Here is a 16287-nt window from a genome sequence, read left to right on the forward strand (position 1 = left end):
AAAAAGGAAATAAAAATAAACCATATTTTATTCTTTTCCTTATTCCACTTTATACTATTAAATTCCTTTCCTTCCTAAAATGAAATTAATTCCTGCCATTAATTTCTAAATTGAAAAATTTAACGCCAATAAATAAATTCCCACAATTACACTTGAAGTCCAAAATTTCAAAAATGCCCTTCAATAATAAAAAATTACTGAAATTATATTATTACTAAAAAAAAAATGCAGGGTGTTACACCAATTCCTCAGAGGACGATACTCGGTCTCTTGACTGTTTTACTATATTATAATTTGACGTGTGTGCTTGCATCTAGATCACTCTCTAATCAAACGAATCCCCAAAAATGGTAGGCTTGTTGAGTCGACGATTTGACCACTCTCATCCATACAAATCAAAGGAATGCCTTCAGAGGCAGAAGTTCACAACTCACTCAGGATTCAGGTCATATCACCTACCATTATATAATGAGATTAGTCATTTCATAGTCCGATCTTATACAAACTCCTTTGTTTGTATAAAATATTCCCGCTCACATGTTTCCACAAGAATGATCAAGATCAGATCATTTGTAGTACTTTACAACATTTGTAACATTTACAAAGCGAGTCATACTCGTAGTGTCACCAGGATAACGTATCTAGCCTTATCTATTTACTACAGACCATTTAGGTTATCACTTAACACATGATCCACCCATATGTCTTTACATATATTTTTAAGCTACAAGATAACCTTGGACATCAGTTAATTGGTTTGCGGATTTAATGCAACTAAATGTCAAATAAAACATCACATATTTTATTAGATAAATAAGATGTTTGTACAATACAATTACAAACTACAGGATCCTATGAGATTTAGGCATCAACCTCGACACTTCACACTCTCAAATTGGAATAAAAATAAGTTACATTTGTTGTAAAGAAGTTGAAGAAAATATCTACTCTAGCTGTCATTAAACTAACTAAAAATAGAACTATAAAGATGAGAGTAAAAGTGAGGAAACTTATCCTGTAATCACTTTGTTTTCCTTGAGAGATTTGAAATGAATTGCTCCTATGCACAGTGGATATAGGTTTTTATGGCCGAACCACTTTAAAAAGTCTTGGTGCTCATCTTCTTCACGTACTTCTTCTTCTTTTTCATTTTCGTCTGCAATTTTCTCTCCATAGATTCAAGCCTCAGAATGTACCTTCCCTTTCTTTGAATGATCAAGTTTGGTCATTTTGTATGTATTCCAAGTGTGAATAAGTAAAGGAAGCACGTGGAAAACTCAACAATTGATATGGTTCACTTCATAAATGAAAGATTTCCATCACAACCACCAAATGCTTTATCATTTTCTAGTCTTTCAACTTATAATTTACAAGTAAACAACTATTTGAAGACCAATAATTACCTAAATAAACATTTTAACTACAAGAAATAAAAATTAATTTTAGTTGTACACAATATAAAGAGACAAAAAAGGATGGGACCCCTGATTTTTATCGAGTAAAAAAAAAAAGAAGAAGAAGAAAAATTTTCAGAAACCTTCAAGATTAAGAAACACACACCTTTTCTTCAAGAAAAATAAGAAAACAAATAATACCATGATCTTTTCTCTGATTGTAGTGACCTAGAAATGTTTTGAATAGTTGTAACTCAAATAAACAACTTAACCTTGAAGACCCATTACTCGAAAATCAAAGAGAACAAGTACGAGAAAAATAAGAATGAACAAGAAATTTTACTGAGTAATGAACAACAACAATAAAGAAGAGATGTCCAACTGTAGATCATCATCGAGGAGTTCCTCTAATCAAATGAATGAGAATAAAAGAGATAACATCAGAGAAGATAGAGGAAGAAGCTCGAATGACATATGATCTTCAAAATTACTCGAACTGAGGAGATCGATGGTTGAACGAATGAATAGAACAAAGGTTTGAAAATGAACGACAAAGAATTATCAAGAAATGAAAAGGCTTGAGAAACGAGAAAATGGAGAAAGAAGTACTTTAGCCTGAAGGAACGAAAATCTTAACGCTTTTAGTTTTCTTACATTCGTGATTTGATCGGGCAACCCCACCCCACAATAGCTTTTTGTATGATAAGCTATAATGCAAAGCTATTAAAGGTTTTATTTGTTGTAATGGTACCCCAACTTCAAGTGGGTAGGAAATATTATACACTGAGACATCCTTAAAGTTTGTTCAAAGTGATGATATATTAAAGAACATCAAAATAAACGTGGAGAGATGTAGTTGAATTTGTTCAATTAGAAATAAACAACCACTGCAATTTATTTTTCAACCACTATAGTTTTATAAAATGGTTTATAATATTACGAGGGGTATTTGAAAACGTTTCAATTTCATGTTTCTTATTTGTTGTTTCTTGTTTTCTTAGAACCAGAAACATAAAATAACTAGAAACATGAATATGTTTGGCAACTAATTTTGTTTGTCGTTTCATTAAAAAAAAAAAAAGAACATTAACTTGTTTGATAACTATTTATTGTTTCTCGTTTCTTATAAAAATTTCCTTTACCATTTTAATTTTCACCTTATTTCATAATTTAAACATAATTTAGTTATACAATATAAATTAATATAACATGCACTAAAATTTGTAAATGACAATGACCAAATATTGATATTATCTAGTAGAAATAATTTACGATGTAATATTAATAACATTAATACAATTGTTTGTATCCGATGCGGATGACAACTATTTCTATTTATTATAGGAGTTTTTTCTTTTTGCACGGAATGTGCTTTAAGATATGTAACGCGGAATACATTTCATAACTCTTTTAATATAATCATCGCAATTTTACTTTAAAATCGGGTTAGGATTTTGGAAAAGTTGTCAAGTTGGGTTTGATTTTCCTACTGCAATCCGATCTTGGACGAAAAAAAGCGTGAACAATATTCATCGAGTTTTTATTCAAAAATCAAGCTAGGGCTTTGGTAAAGTTTTCGGGCTTGACAGTTCATCCCTAATCAAATATGAATGTGAACACAGTAAGTGCCCTCTAATATAAGCATAAAGTTTATATTACATAGGTTTGTGGGGGGCGGGTCAAAAATCATAAATGTGCCTGAGAAGAGGTCATCCATATAAAATACTCTGATTATAGCTCATTTTATGTAAGCCCTGAAACTCTTCCCTTAAAATTGTTTCTAAGATAAGTTTAACTATGAGTGTTGCTTTATGCATGGATGGATTAAGAAGGGTAAGGTGTTATGCATTTGGGGGAAAATGCACCAAAGATATTGTGTAGGCAAAGCTTTTAAGTGTTGAAGGAAGTATGATCTATGTTGGACTTGGGTGGTGTGATGAAGAAAGGAATTACCTAAAAGGGTGAGCTATGCGCTCAAGGTGGGAATTGATTATGCCTAAAAAAAAGTTATAGGTGAGCCTTGTTAGGAGGCCCACACGTTGGTGAGAGATGAGTAAGTGTGCATTGGGAAGGAGTATGAAGTACGTTGGGAAGCCTTATTTGGTGAGTCGTGCATAGGAAGGCATGAGGCAAGGGCTTGGTGTGAAGGTGTTGGACAAGTTAAGCTTTGGCAAACGCATGTGTGAAGGACCATGCGTTGGAGGAGCATGCATGGCGGGTCAAGGAAATGGAGGTTTTGTCTATGCATTGGGAAGCTTGAGTTGATCTATGCATTGAAGGTAAGGAGAGGATGACCTTGTCCATGCGATTATGAAGGTTGTGACCGAAAGGAGGAAGTTCTTTTTTACATGTAGGATGAGGTGGTAAGTGGATAAGTGAACCAAGTGTTAAAAGGGTGCCAAGTGGGGGAAAAGTTGTCCAACTTTTAGGCAACGAAGCTATGCAGACGAGTGTATAAATAGGGGCAGAAAGATGAAATCGGTTTGCACATTTGACTTGAGAAAAAAGAGGAATTTTTCAATCAAGTTTCAGGGAATTCGGTGAGAAGGATGACCGGAGGCTGCCATGGAGGAACTTAACTAGAAAAGATGATCAAAACTAAATAAGAGTCAAGTTTGGTATGAGTATGGAGCAATCGAAGCAAGCTGAGGATTTTTGGAGATTTTGAACATTTGGATAGAATTAGAAGCCCAAATAAAGATAAGCTTGTTCAAATATTGTTTAAGAGGTATGTGGAATAAATTTGGTTTAATTTGGGTTGGAATTTATGCTTTAAGTATTGAAAAGGTGATGGAAGAAAGGAAGGCTTGAAGGAAGGTTGTCAGCTGAAGGTTGAAAAAGGTAAGCGAGAAGTCTGGCCTGTCGGTGGGTATCGACGCTACACACATCAGACATTTTGTGCGCGTTAGCCTCGCAATCATCGAGCGTCCTATGTGCCCAACGCTAGTCTGCCATGCGGTCAGTGGCATGCTCAACACATCCCTGACGCCCAATCTTGTGCTCGCTCAGCGCATACTCTGTGCTGGACTGCCACACATCTACAAGCCTTGTGCACGCGTCCCAGTACCCATGCCCCGACGTCTGCACCTAGTTTTGTAGCACATCTACCACTAAGCCTCCACCAGGTTGGCATTGTGTGTGTGCCAACACCTAGGTTGCCATACGCTTAGCCGTGTCATGTAGCCTTACCTTGTGTTGGGTCGATGTTGTCTTTGCTTAAGTGAAAGTCGGCGGGCTCAAGTTAGCTTTGAAGACGAAGTTGGTAAAACTTAAGGATCGAAGGGAGTTGAACTTACTGTGAGTGATTTTATTTTCAAATGTTTTGATTATGAATATATGCTTATGGTATTATATGCTATAATAAGTAGGTTTTATGAATAAACACAAGCATGATCTATTCTTATTAATCTTGAAAGTATAATTCAGATAAACATGTTTGATCTCATGTTTACCAAAAGAGTTTGATGTATGATGTTTTACAATTTCATTGTGGATTTGAGGAAGGTAAATTTCAAACCACTGGATTAGGCATTTGGGAATGTTAGTATACTTTGTGGACGTCTAGCAAGAATTGTCAGTATACTCAAGTTTGTTTGGCGAAAATTGTCGACATGTGTACATGGGGTGGAATAAATTAGGTACAGGGTCTAGTTTGATTTTCTTGGATTTACTGGAATTTTATATGAGTTTATTCTTTGGTTTAATTGAGAAAATTTATGATCATGCTAATTACTAATTTGCATATGTTTCCAAGATTTCTCAACATGACTTGATTTTTTATATTTGAGGGTTTATTTGATAAGAAAATTTGAAAGATTTATTTAACTACTCTAAGATCTGGTTACTTAATTTATCTTACTTTATTAAAGTATTTTCAATAAAACCTATGTTCGTATAAAAGTACCACTCACTAGGGTTCCTAGCTCATGTTTTCCTTGTTTTTCCCCCCTCCCCGGTAGTAAGAGAGTTATAGGATTCCAGAGTGCCTTGCCTACAAGAGTCCAATCTGCCACTGCGTTAGAGTATTTTATAGGCCAAATACTTCGAGTCATGTTGTTTCAAGTTTGACATGTAGTCATTAACATTAGTAGATGTAGCATTAGGATCCAAGTTGTAATCTAAACTTGCACTTGGGAGTAGGTTATGAGTTGTCTCATATGTAATCAAAGTTTATGGTTTTATATTATAAGTTGAATGCATAATTCTTGTTATAAGTTAAAGTAGAGCACGTCTGGTTGGACAGTAGATGTCATACGAGGGTTGGCATTTACTATCCTCACATCTTCTCTTAGGTTTAGAGAGTAATGCGAGAGGTGTGTGACATTTTATGTTGGGGATTCTGTCGGTGTTTTCAACTATTATAATCTATAATCAACTATAATATTACTATTTCAAATCTCTTTTTTGTTACAACGATTACTATTTCTTACTCAAACTAAAACTATATGCACCCTATACATAGACTATTATAACTGCCAACTATAATAACTAACTCTACGCCTCAAACAACTCCTCAATAGCTATTAACTACCGCAAATAAAATATATTGCTATGTATTTGAATTTTTTTATCACTTAGTTTTATTTGTTAAAATTTGTAATACAAACTTATATGTATATTCGTAATTTTGAGAAATTGTCAGGAAAAACCCTTTTTAAGTTTCATCCTTTCACAAATAGTACTCTTTTTGAAAACTCGTTAAAGTAGTTAATCTAGGCCGAGATCGACATCAAGATTTGAATAAAAATATATATATTTTTCATATAATACCAACTATTGATGCTTTTGGGCTTTCTTGATAAAATTTTGCTGAGGATGAACATTGAGACCAGGCTTTCTCGAAGAAATTTTGTCGGGATGAACACCGAGATCCACATATTTTTTCTAAAAATTATGCAATATTTCCAAATCTTATACCCAACTCTTACCTCTTTTCAAATTTTATTCTGAAATCTTTCTGAAATCTTATCTCAAATGTTATGTAATCTTGCAATTTTGACACCCAATTTATGTTTCTACAACTTTCCAATTTGATTTACCGATTATCTAAATGAACTTACCAATTATATTTTCAAATTTCTTCAAATTTATACTCACTAGCGGTGTGATTTTTAAATTTTAGAAAAATTGAGATTAAGAAAACTATGTGGATCTCAGTCCTCATCCTAGTCAAGATTCCACCAAGAAAGTCCAAAAGAATCGATAGTTTGGATATAGGATGAAAAAGTTAACTTTTTATACAAATCTTGGTGGTTGATCTCAGTCGAGAAGAACCGGAAAAAATTATTTTAACGAGTTTTTTAAAAAAGTGTTAGTTGTGAAAAGTGAAATTTAGATATATGTTTACCGTTTATCTGTAATTTTATGCATACTTGAAATTAATAAATACATTTTTCTAAAGAAAGGTATTTTTACCATTCGATTAATCTCAAATATATTGGGAAGAATAAGTAAGAATCCCGCAAAAAAGCTACCTCCTTTTGTAAAGGAAATATTGAGAGGCATTAATTCCCTTGTCATTCCATGAAAAAAGATGAGGACTAATAAACATTTTGGTATCTTTCAAAGGGATTTAAACAAGCACATTTAAAAGTTGATATCTATCCAACAAGCTTCTAATGCAAGGGAGAATCGAGAGAGGTGGAAAAAAAACCACAAAAAGGATTGATATGATATATGGTCTAACATACATGTGTCAACATAGTACTTTTAGAACACTAAACTAAGCTTAGATTGATTGAGCACCAACTAAAAGTTTAAACAATTGAATCTTTCACCCCCACATTTTATAGTTCTAATACATCATATGAGGTAGAAGAATTCGAGCCTTGAAGAGTATTACAGATCAATTACCAATTAATTATGCTCATTTTGGCTCTCAACCTCAAATATCATTGAACTTTCTTTAAAAAAAAAAAAAAATTTTTATCTAGTTTCTAGTTGATCCTTAGATTTCAAAATATTACACATTGACTTAGTGATTCTTTATCTCTAAAAACAGAGTGTCCTAACCACCCAACAACTATTCCATCCCGGTTGTCCAGGGGCTTTTTAAGACGCTGACAGTTGTAAGATCAGACAAGTCCACCTAACTTTCCTCATAGGGGTAGATAAGCATATTTTTTGCGAGGTAAACGACTCTCATTCTCGTGTACAGATAGAACCAACCCTAAGATCGAAAAGAGCCCGAGAATTGTGTATGTACCCCATTGAGTAGAACAAAGAGTGTTACCTCTTCCCTACAACCCATGACATACCCTGCTTTCTGTTAGTTTTCGGATACGAGATATCCATCCTAGTTATTATGGGTATGCCTTATATACTGCTTTTGGGCAACCCTCTCAACAACTAAGAGATCTATTCAAGGAACACAGGGACTAGTTGAAGTAATGAGCCTCACAAGATGGCTTCACGTAGAGTCCCAGAGAGGCACACCCCCTTAAGTTATCGATATTTTGTATTTTTAATATAAATTCCAGGTAAGTTATATATATAATCAAAATGTACCCTTGGATCAATGGTAAGAGGGCTCTCATTGCTTGGGTCTGACTCATGTATATGATGACACGTCGAGGATAAAAGTGTAAATATTGAAATTTAGAGATCAAATCAAAACTAAATTTAATCAAAATTAAAAAACTGTATATTTTGAAATCTAGAGATCAAATAGAAATTAGATTAAAAAAATAATCTAAATACCAAAAAGATATTTTTCATATAAAATATCATTCAACAATCAATACTACGAAAAAGCAGTTTAAAAGTGAAAAGGAAGTGTAATGAAAGACAATTTAAAAAAAATGGTAAGGGCGTCTCTTACTTGATAAAAGATAAAAAGTAACATGATTTCTTTAATTTTTTTTACCACGTTAGTCCCTAGGTTAAAAAAAAAAGTAACCTGATTTCCTTATTATTATTATTTTTTTTCAAATTAGACAAAAGAAAAGTAACATAAAAGATTGAGGTTAAATTTATAAATCCTAGAATTTATGAAACAAGTTAAAATAAAACTCAAATTTAAGTATAATTGTTAGGCTTTCCAACTTTCAACTAAGACCCAAGTGAAAGAAAGATTGATTCAAAATAGGGGAACACTCAGACTTCAGGTTCAATGAGGGATCAAGGAGGCTCTATGTGGTAGGGATGTTTGTGGGTTAGGTTGGGTTGAGTTTAGAGATATTTTAGGGTCAACCCTATGATTCGGTTTGTGTATTTTTCTAACCCAAACTAACCCTTGTTAAATTATGAACCCAACCATGAAATATTTGAGTTGGGTTGGTTCAGGTTAATCGAGACATTTATTTAAAATTTTATTCTAAAAATAAATAAAACGTAAATATGTAAAAGTTTAATTTAATTATTTTCATATATTGAATTAAGATTAACAACTCAATTTCAGTTTATATAGTGAAAATTTTCTTTATTGTGTAAAGAAACTACTTCTAAGAGTTGTTGAAGAATAAATTATTCAAAAAATATTAGAATTAAATAAAATTAAAATCAATATATGTGTAAGTAATTGTGTTATAAGTAAGAAGAAAATATATTTTAAAGTTAATAATAAATTCGGGTTGGTTTGAGTTATATTAGGTGAACCCATGAACCAGCCCAACCCATAAAATTTTCATTTATTTGAACCCAACCCAACCTAAATGAGTTGATAACCCAACCCAAACCACACGAGTTAGGTTGGGTTGATCGATTTTTTCGAGTCAACGGGTTTTTTGAACACCCCTACTATGTGGTAGAACAGATGCAACATGTAGGTAAGCTCTTTCAACTTGATCCTATCCCTTTTAGTTGATCAACTCTCATAAGAACAAAATACTGACCTTTCTCTCTAACAGGTTTGAGAGAAAACGATCAAGAATTAAGCATTCATATGAGAAATGGAGAAGATGGACACTGAAAACAAATTAATCATTTGTTTGAATGCCGAAAACAAATTTAATGGAATGAAGCAAAAGATGAGGAAAAACAAATATGCATGCCCTTTTTTAATCTAAAAAACAGTTTCAAATCATCATTGACCTTCAGGAGAAAAAAAATAGAAATTAGACTTGTTCTTGGGTGGATTGACCCCCACCAAACTCCAATAACACAGTTTGCATCCCATACCAGGAATTAATTTGTCTCCAATTTATATGGAGAAACATAAGAAAAAAATCAAGAGAATGACATATGATTTAATATTGAAGCGGTAAGAGAAAATGTGGATAAAAAGTATGGAAAACAGTCAGGAAGCAGAACAGATATGAGCAAGGAAATGAAGAACAGAGACAAATTTAATACAATATAAATTGATAAAAAAATATAATTCATTCGAGCCAGTGGAAAGAACATAGTAATAGTGAGAGGAAGAAAAAAAATTATAAAGATTATAAAGATTTGCAAGGAAGAAAATCAAACATGGAAGGAAGAACATCAAACATGCAAGGAAGAATATCAAACATGCACGAAGAAGAATAAAGACAAATTTAATAACATATAAATGGATAAAAAAAAAAACTCATTTGAGCAAGTGGAACAGTAGACAGTAGGAAGAAAAAAATCATCAAGGTTTGCTTTGGACAGTCTAAAATCGGAATTGGAAAATAGAACATTCAACAGTCCCGAATCAGAAAATCAAACATGGAAGGAAGAACATCAAACATGCTAGGAAGAACATCAAACATACAAGGAAGAATATCAAACATGCATGAGGAAGAACAAAGACAGATTTAATAACATATAAATAGAAAAAAAAAACTCATTCAAGCAAGTGGAACAGTAGAAATTAGGAAGAAAAAAATTATCAAGGTTTGCTTTGGACAGTCCGGAATTGGAATCGGAATCACAAAATAGAACCTTCAATAATCCCGAATAAGAAAATCAAACAAAGAATGTAGAACATCAAACCTGCAAGGAAGAATATCAAACATGCACGAGGAAGAACAGAGACGGATTTAATAACATATAAATGGATAGAAAAAAATATAACCCATTCGAGCAAGTGGAACAGTAGACAGTAGGAAAAAAAAAATAATCAAGGTTTTGCTTTGGATAGCCGAAATCGGAATAAAAAAAAATATCAACTATGCATGAGAAAATTAAGACGGATTTAATACAAATCTTCAGCGGAGAACAAAGTAATCGCAAAAAAAAAAAAAATATAAACAAAAAAAACTAGATCTACTATAAAAAAAAAAACAAAATATCGTTAGATCTACAACAAAATCGTTTGTATCTACCAGACCTAACAAGAAACGAAAGAAGAAAATCGGGAATAGACCTACAGAGAAGCCAAAAAACCCATTCGAAATTAGAGAAACGAAGAGATGTATAGAGAAAAAAAAACATACAGAGGAACCAAAGCAGAAAACGAAGAGATAAAGAGAAATACAACCCATTCCAACCGGAGAGAACGAAGAGACCAGACGAAGAAGAGAAAGGGAGCAGAAACCAAACGATGGAAGAAAGGAAAGATGAGAAGAGAGAGAGTGGTGATTAATTACGCTTGACAAAAGAGAGAGAAAGGGAGCAGAATAATGAACTTGCAAATGGGGTGTGAAACGAGGGAAGTAAACATGGAGTAAAATGATGGGTTTAAAACCCACCAACTTTAAGTTAAATGTCCATCAAACATCGGGTGGGTTTTTTAAGCCCACCAACCTAACTCAAGATCCCATCAAGAGGTGCCTACGTCTACAAGAGGAGCTGGAATTATCAATCTAAGTAAAAATACAGGGTAAAAGATAGATAAGTTCTCTATACTTTTGTTTTTCTCATCAACTACTTAACTATTTGTTTTGGTCTTTTATATATAAGATAGTATTTACACAGTAGTTGTAATAGAAAGTTTAAAATAAAGGTTGATTCATTAATATAGTTACTGTTTTACAATAATGAATGAATGAGAGTCAACAAGAAAAATGATATCACTATTAGATCTCAAGTCATTGAAAGTTTTATTAATGGGTAGACTTCAGTCATTAATAGGTATATGAACGATATAGTCCAATTATAAAACCAAAGAAAATAATACTACAAAACATAAAAGAGACGACAACGAGAAACTAAGGTTCGTAACACTTTGAAATCTAAGATTAAATTGAAATCAACCTCAATCCTATTAAACTGGTTAATACTTTAGAGATGAAAATGAAAAATAACTTAAAATGTAGAGAGAAAAATCATCATTATCCGTTCATCAATGAGATGGGGATGCCTTCTAATTTTGTATGGTTTTTACATCTATTTTTAGATGAAGAAAACCCATCATTTAGGGTTTTTACCCATTTTCAAAAGATTAGATTTGACAAAAACGGTTTATTATCTCTTTGGGTTTGCCGGCGATTAAGAATTGTTTCTAAAGATGAGAAGACGAATGGAAAGTACTGTTCAAACGTATTGTCAAATTTTCATTTCCATACGTACGAAATTTACAATGCTTTTTCAATACAGAGCTTCCAATTCGGCGTCCATTCAATTCGATTGAGCTCAAAAGCAAGGACCAAGCCGTTGAGCAGGTCAACCGCCGCTGACAATCAAGTTCTTGGTGGGTCTGCTTTAGATTTTGGTTGTTCGATTGCCCGCAGTTGAGGAACATGATACTATGCGACAAAGGTTGGTTCTAAAATCGACCGCTCCTCTGTTTAGGATTATTCGGTATGATTACGGCAGCTCCAACAATAAAGCACGAGGAGATGATTGAGGTCGACCTTCCCAAGGTCAATTCTATTTCATTAGTTGATTTCATTAATAGACTTTTTCTAGCTTGCTTTTTTGTGGGTTTATTTGGGTTTTGATTTTGATGTTTTTTCTTTTTTCTTTTACCTATCTGGATTTCATTTGATCGTTACCCAGTTGGCTTTAATTGCATTTGGGATAACCTTGCTTCGTAATCTTTGCTGATAAACTGTTATTCGATAATTTGGAATTAGTGTTCAAATTTGGAGTCGGGTTCCTTGTAAACATTACTGGGAGAATGGAAAAATCGGTTCTAACGAGTCATGACCGGTCGATTCCTGTTATGTAGTTCGAAGAGTCGACGGAAATGAAAAGAAATAAATTATGTTCAAATTATGTACAGTATGATCAACTAACCCAGCAGGGAAAAACTACACAAATATTATCACCGATTGTTGTGATAAGTAGATAAATGGAAACCTTAAACAAGATTTCGGTTTATGTGATAATTGCAGCGATTAAACAAGTATGGTTATTTATGTAAATATTATGAGTAAATAAACTTATGGCAGCCTAGCAATTTCCACAGAACGATGATAGATTATTGCTATCCCAGAATGATGTGATAGTCGTTGTATGGTGTTTGATAATGCCATAGTAATCCTTTTTCCGGATGGATTCTTATTTCCTTTACATAGAATTTTGATGGTAATGATTATCTATGTTTCTTACCAAATTTACAAATAAACATGTCAAAATGATGGAAGATAAAAACCGAAGCAGTAAGGAGAATTTCTATCTACAACGATATCCTTTATGGCGGTCTTGCCAGTTTGATGCTCATACACGGTCTTGTTATTTTCATCTCATTTTCCTTTTAGTGTTCTCACATTAATATCAAGTTTCTGTTTCAGTTAAAGAAGTGGTACCTTGCTAGTGGTATGACGAGCTCATATTTTTTTTTCTGGATGACCAGCAATTAATTTTTTTGAAATTCTTGACTGTTTTGCTTGTTGGCAACATTTAAAAGCTCCCCATCCTTTTTCTCATAATATTGGCATATACAGGAGCATGTCATAGCATCAGTGGCAGAGGATCGAGAAGCAACTTGTTGGGGTTGTGGGCTGCGCCTCTTGCTTCCATCAGGTGGGCCCATTTTCAAGTGTGGTTGGTGTGGAGCCATAACAAATCAAAGTGCACGGAAGCAGGAAGACAGGGCCTTAAAGTGGAGGTGGTTACGAGACCGGGGGTTTGTTTGTGTCCTACTCGTATTCATACTTTTTGTGATATGTAAGAGGCTTCTGTTCCTTTTGTTATATATACCAATTAATGTTTGTCAAAATAGATTCCATTCCCTGGTTGCTAACATTTTGGAACAATTTTTTTTTTTAGTTATACTCCGTGGGATCCAATTTTTATATTTCCTTGTATCACTACTTTATAATCCATTTACTTGCAGTTGATATAATAAACAATAGATGTCATGTCATCTAATCTTCCATGCATTTTCTTTGAACTACAGGTGGTGGCGTATGGGCCGTATATCCTGTTATTTTCTCAATCAGCCAATTTTGTGGAATTTTCCATTCCACTATAACCATGGTTTTGGCTGTAGCCACCATCTCTTCATTCAGTCTCGCTGCATTTAGATCTCCTGGAACACCTCCAAATGTTCTATGGGGCAGCTATCCCGTTGTAGAGAAGGGTGACCTCGAAAACTATACCTTTTGTCACTACTGCTCGAAGCCAAAGTCACCAAGAACTCATCATTGCCGTTCCTGTGGTATGTGTGTCCTGGACATGGACCACCATTGCCCATTTGTAAGTTCTTCTTTCAGAGATTTTCTCAAACAAGGAACAATTTCGTTTACTCTTATTCTGTAATGCGCAAGATAGATCACTGCTTAAAATTTGTCGATAAACTTCTTATGCAATAGTCTACATTGTAACATTGGTGTAAAGAAATAAGCATTTTTCTTAACTTGGGATTTAGAAAGAAATAACTGGAAGAAGCTTACAGTTACAGGGACTAGGCAGCAACTCTGGGAGACTACAAGGGGAATAAAAAAGAAAAGAAAAAGAAAAAAAAAAAAAAGAACTACCTACTTGCCCAGAGAGATAAACAACAAAGAAGAAAAAAGCAATACTATTTTGAATTGGAAGACGAAAGAGAGGCATTTAACAGAAGTAATACTAACTGTGGACTTCTTCAGCACAAAAGTTGCAAACCAAGTACGATAGAAAGGATTCCGTGTCTCCTGTGATGCTAAAATGAAAATTTGAAGATATCTCCTCTTCTGAAGGAGACAACTAAATAAGAGAACTACCTGAAGTAGCAGAGTGGTTAATTCCAAGCAACAGTTTATGGATGCCTTGGACGATTTTATATGCCTTCATTAGTAGGATAGACTAGAGGGTGGTTGATGTGTCAGGTGATCTTTCAATGACTACCGTGATCACTGCAGCTAGGAGCTTTGTTATTCTATTTGCTGTTTGGTCTTTACATTTGCATTCTTATAGTCGGCATTTGATTTAGCGTAAAAGCTTGTCCTTGAGTGAACCTTAATCGATCGGTCCAGAGGTCGGCAAGGACTGTAATCAATAAAAGGGAGGGAGTGAATTCAAGTCAGGGTGGCAGAATTTAATCTCTTATAAGTTATAATTACAAACCAAATCTAGTAAATTCAAACAATTATCCCATGGGAATAATCAAGAAGTCCACAAGTAGCGACCTAAACACTCACAGAGTCACAGATATCAAAAAAGAAAAGAAAAATTGTCATTGAGGTAGAAACTAGATGTTAACTATAGACATAAGGACTCTCCCTAACTCTCTATGCCTTCTGTCTTTTAATGATGCCTACCAACAAATTCAATCCTTTTAGTAGAATGTCTGTCACCCTTTGGACCATTAACGATGGATCATGATTGACATCTACCTTGTTCTTTCTTTATTTTATTGTTATGTTGGTAATTTGAACTTTGGAGAAGTCCCTGTCAATAATGGGATGGGTCTTTCTTCATAATGAAGTTTTTCCTGGCATTCTGACCATAATTCTTTTGGGGGTGCAGATTGGGAACTGTGTTGGTGCAGGAAATCACAAACACTTCATTCTATTCCTCATTTCAGCTATTGCGAGTACAATTTATGTTTCAATCATGGCTGTATACTCAGTTCTGCATATGTGGCCGCCGTTATCGTTCCACGATTTGGGTCGCCTAAATGGTTCTGGAAGCAGGTTCGGTTGGAATCTTTCAAAGGAAATCTTTCATGCTGTTCTGAGCTCCACAACGCTACTGTCTATCAGAGGGTTCATACTCATTTATCTCTTTATCTCAAGTTTCTCCGTTCAAATTGGATTGATCGTACTTCTATGCCAACAGCTATGGTATATCTACGAGGGAAAAACTTATTTGAGTCACTTGAGTTCACAGGGTGATGATGGAGAAAAGGATTGCCAAAATCTTCTCCGCTTCTTTGGCTGCCCATCGGTTGCTTTCTCTCGACATTTTCCGATTTTTCGAACCTCAAGAAAAAGACACGAGAAGTGAACAAAATTCGTGTAATGGTAATCACTGCATCCATTGATCAATATAATGATTATATGATGTATTTTTTGGGTATATATCTTTCTGGTTTTTTGCCCTTTTGGAATCCTTATCGTAAACTCGGAGTAGAAACAGGCATTTGACTCAAGTACATCCAGTACATAGGTGAATGATTGTGGAAGGAAATTATGGAAAATATTAGAGAAGTGAGAATTCCTCAGTGTAGTGATACAAGATGTGAAGTTATAAGCTATAAATTATAGCAATGGTAGGGTCCTAATGTTATGTTTAAATGTCAAAATGAAAGATGATAACCATTCAAAGTTAAGCAACATTTGCACCGGTTGAGAAGTAATTTATAATGGTAATGCAAAAAGTGGGTCCCAGTTAATTACTTTTGTTATTATTTACTTGTCTTCCATAATCATAATGAGATGTGGAATCCGTATTGAAATTTGTAATCAAATTGTTTAATCTGATTGAGGAATAAAATATGTTTAATTTGATTGTGGTTGAAAATTATATGGGATTCACTACCTTAATAAATAATAATCCAATTATGTTTGCGATTCAGACCTATTACGATTCTTCAACCTTAGTTCTTAGGTTAGTTCTTAGGTTGTAACTCATGAAAAGTATTGTCCAAAATTTGATATTTTTCCTACCAGCATTGCAA

At 33.9% G+C, this 16287-nt stretch overlaps 1 protein-coding gene across 1 annotated transcript; it reads left to right on the forward strand.

Moving 5' to 3' along the window:
* Nucleotides 1-11647: 11647 nt before the first annotated feature.
* On the forward strand, nt 11648-15686 carry LOC120092120 (protein S-acyltransferase 11). The gene is made up of 4 exons (XM_039050332.1): nt 11648-12103; nt 13130-13352; nt 13585-13883; nt 15135-15686. The coding sequence occupies exons 1-4, from the start codon at nt 12044-12046 to the stop codon at nt 15612-15614; spliced, it is 1062 nt and encodes a 353-aa protein (XP_038906260.1). The 5' UTR covers nt 11648-12043; the 3' UTR covers nt 15615-15686.
* Nucleotides 15687-16287: the final 601 nt, after the last annotated feature.

The sequence above is a fragment of the Benincasa hispida genome, chromosome 11 (genome assembly GCF_009727055.1).
Source record: "Benincasa hispida cultivar B227 chromosome 11, ASM972705v1, whole genome shotgun sequence".
NCBI classification, from domain to species: domain Eukaryota; kingdom Viridiplantae; phylum Streptophyta; class Magnoliopsida; order Cucurbitales; family Cucurbitaceae; genus Benincasa; species Benincasa hispida.

Bases quoted from the DNA above. Each gene is read 5' to 3' on its own strand.
- LOC120092120 (XM_039050332.1), top strand. From the start codon at position 12,044: ATGATTACGGCAGCTCCAACAATAAAGCACGAGGAGATGATTGAGGTC. The intron at 12,104-13,129 runs GTCAATTCTATT...TGGCATATACAG, and splicing joins TTGAGGTCGACCTTCCCAAG to GAGCATGTCATAGCATCAGT. The intron at 13,884-15,134 runs GTAAGTTCTTCT...TTGGGGGTGCAG, and splicing joins TGGACCACCATTGCCCATTT to ATTGGGAACTGTGTTGGTGC.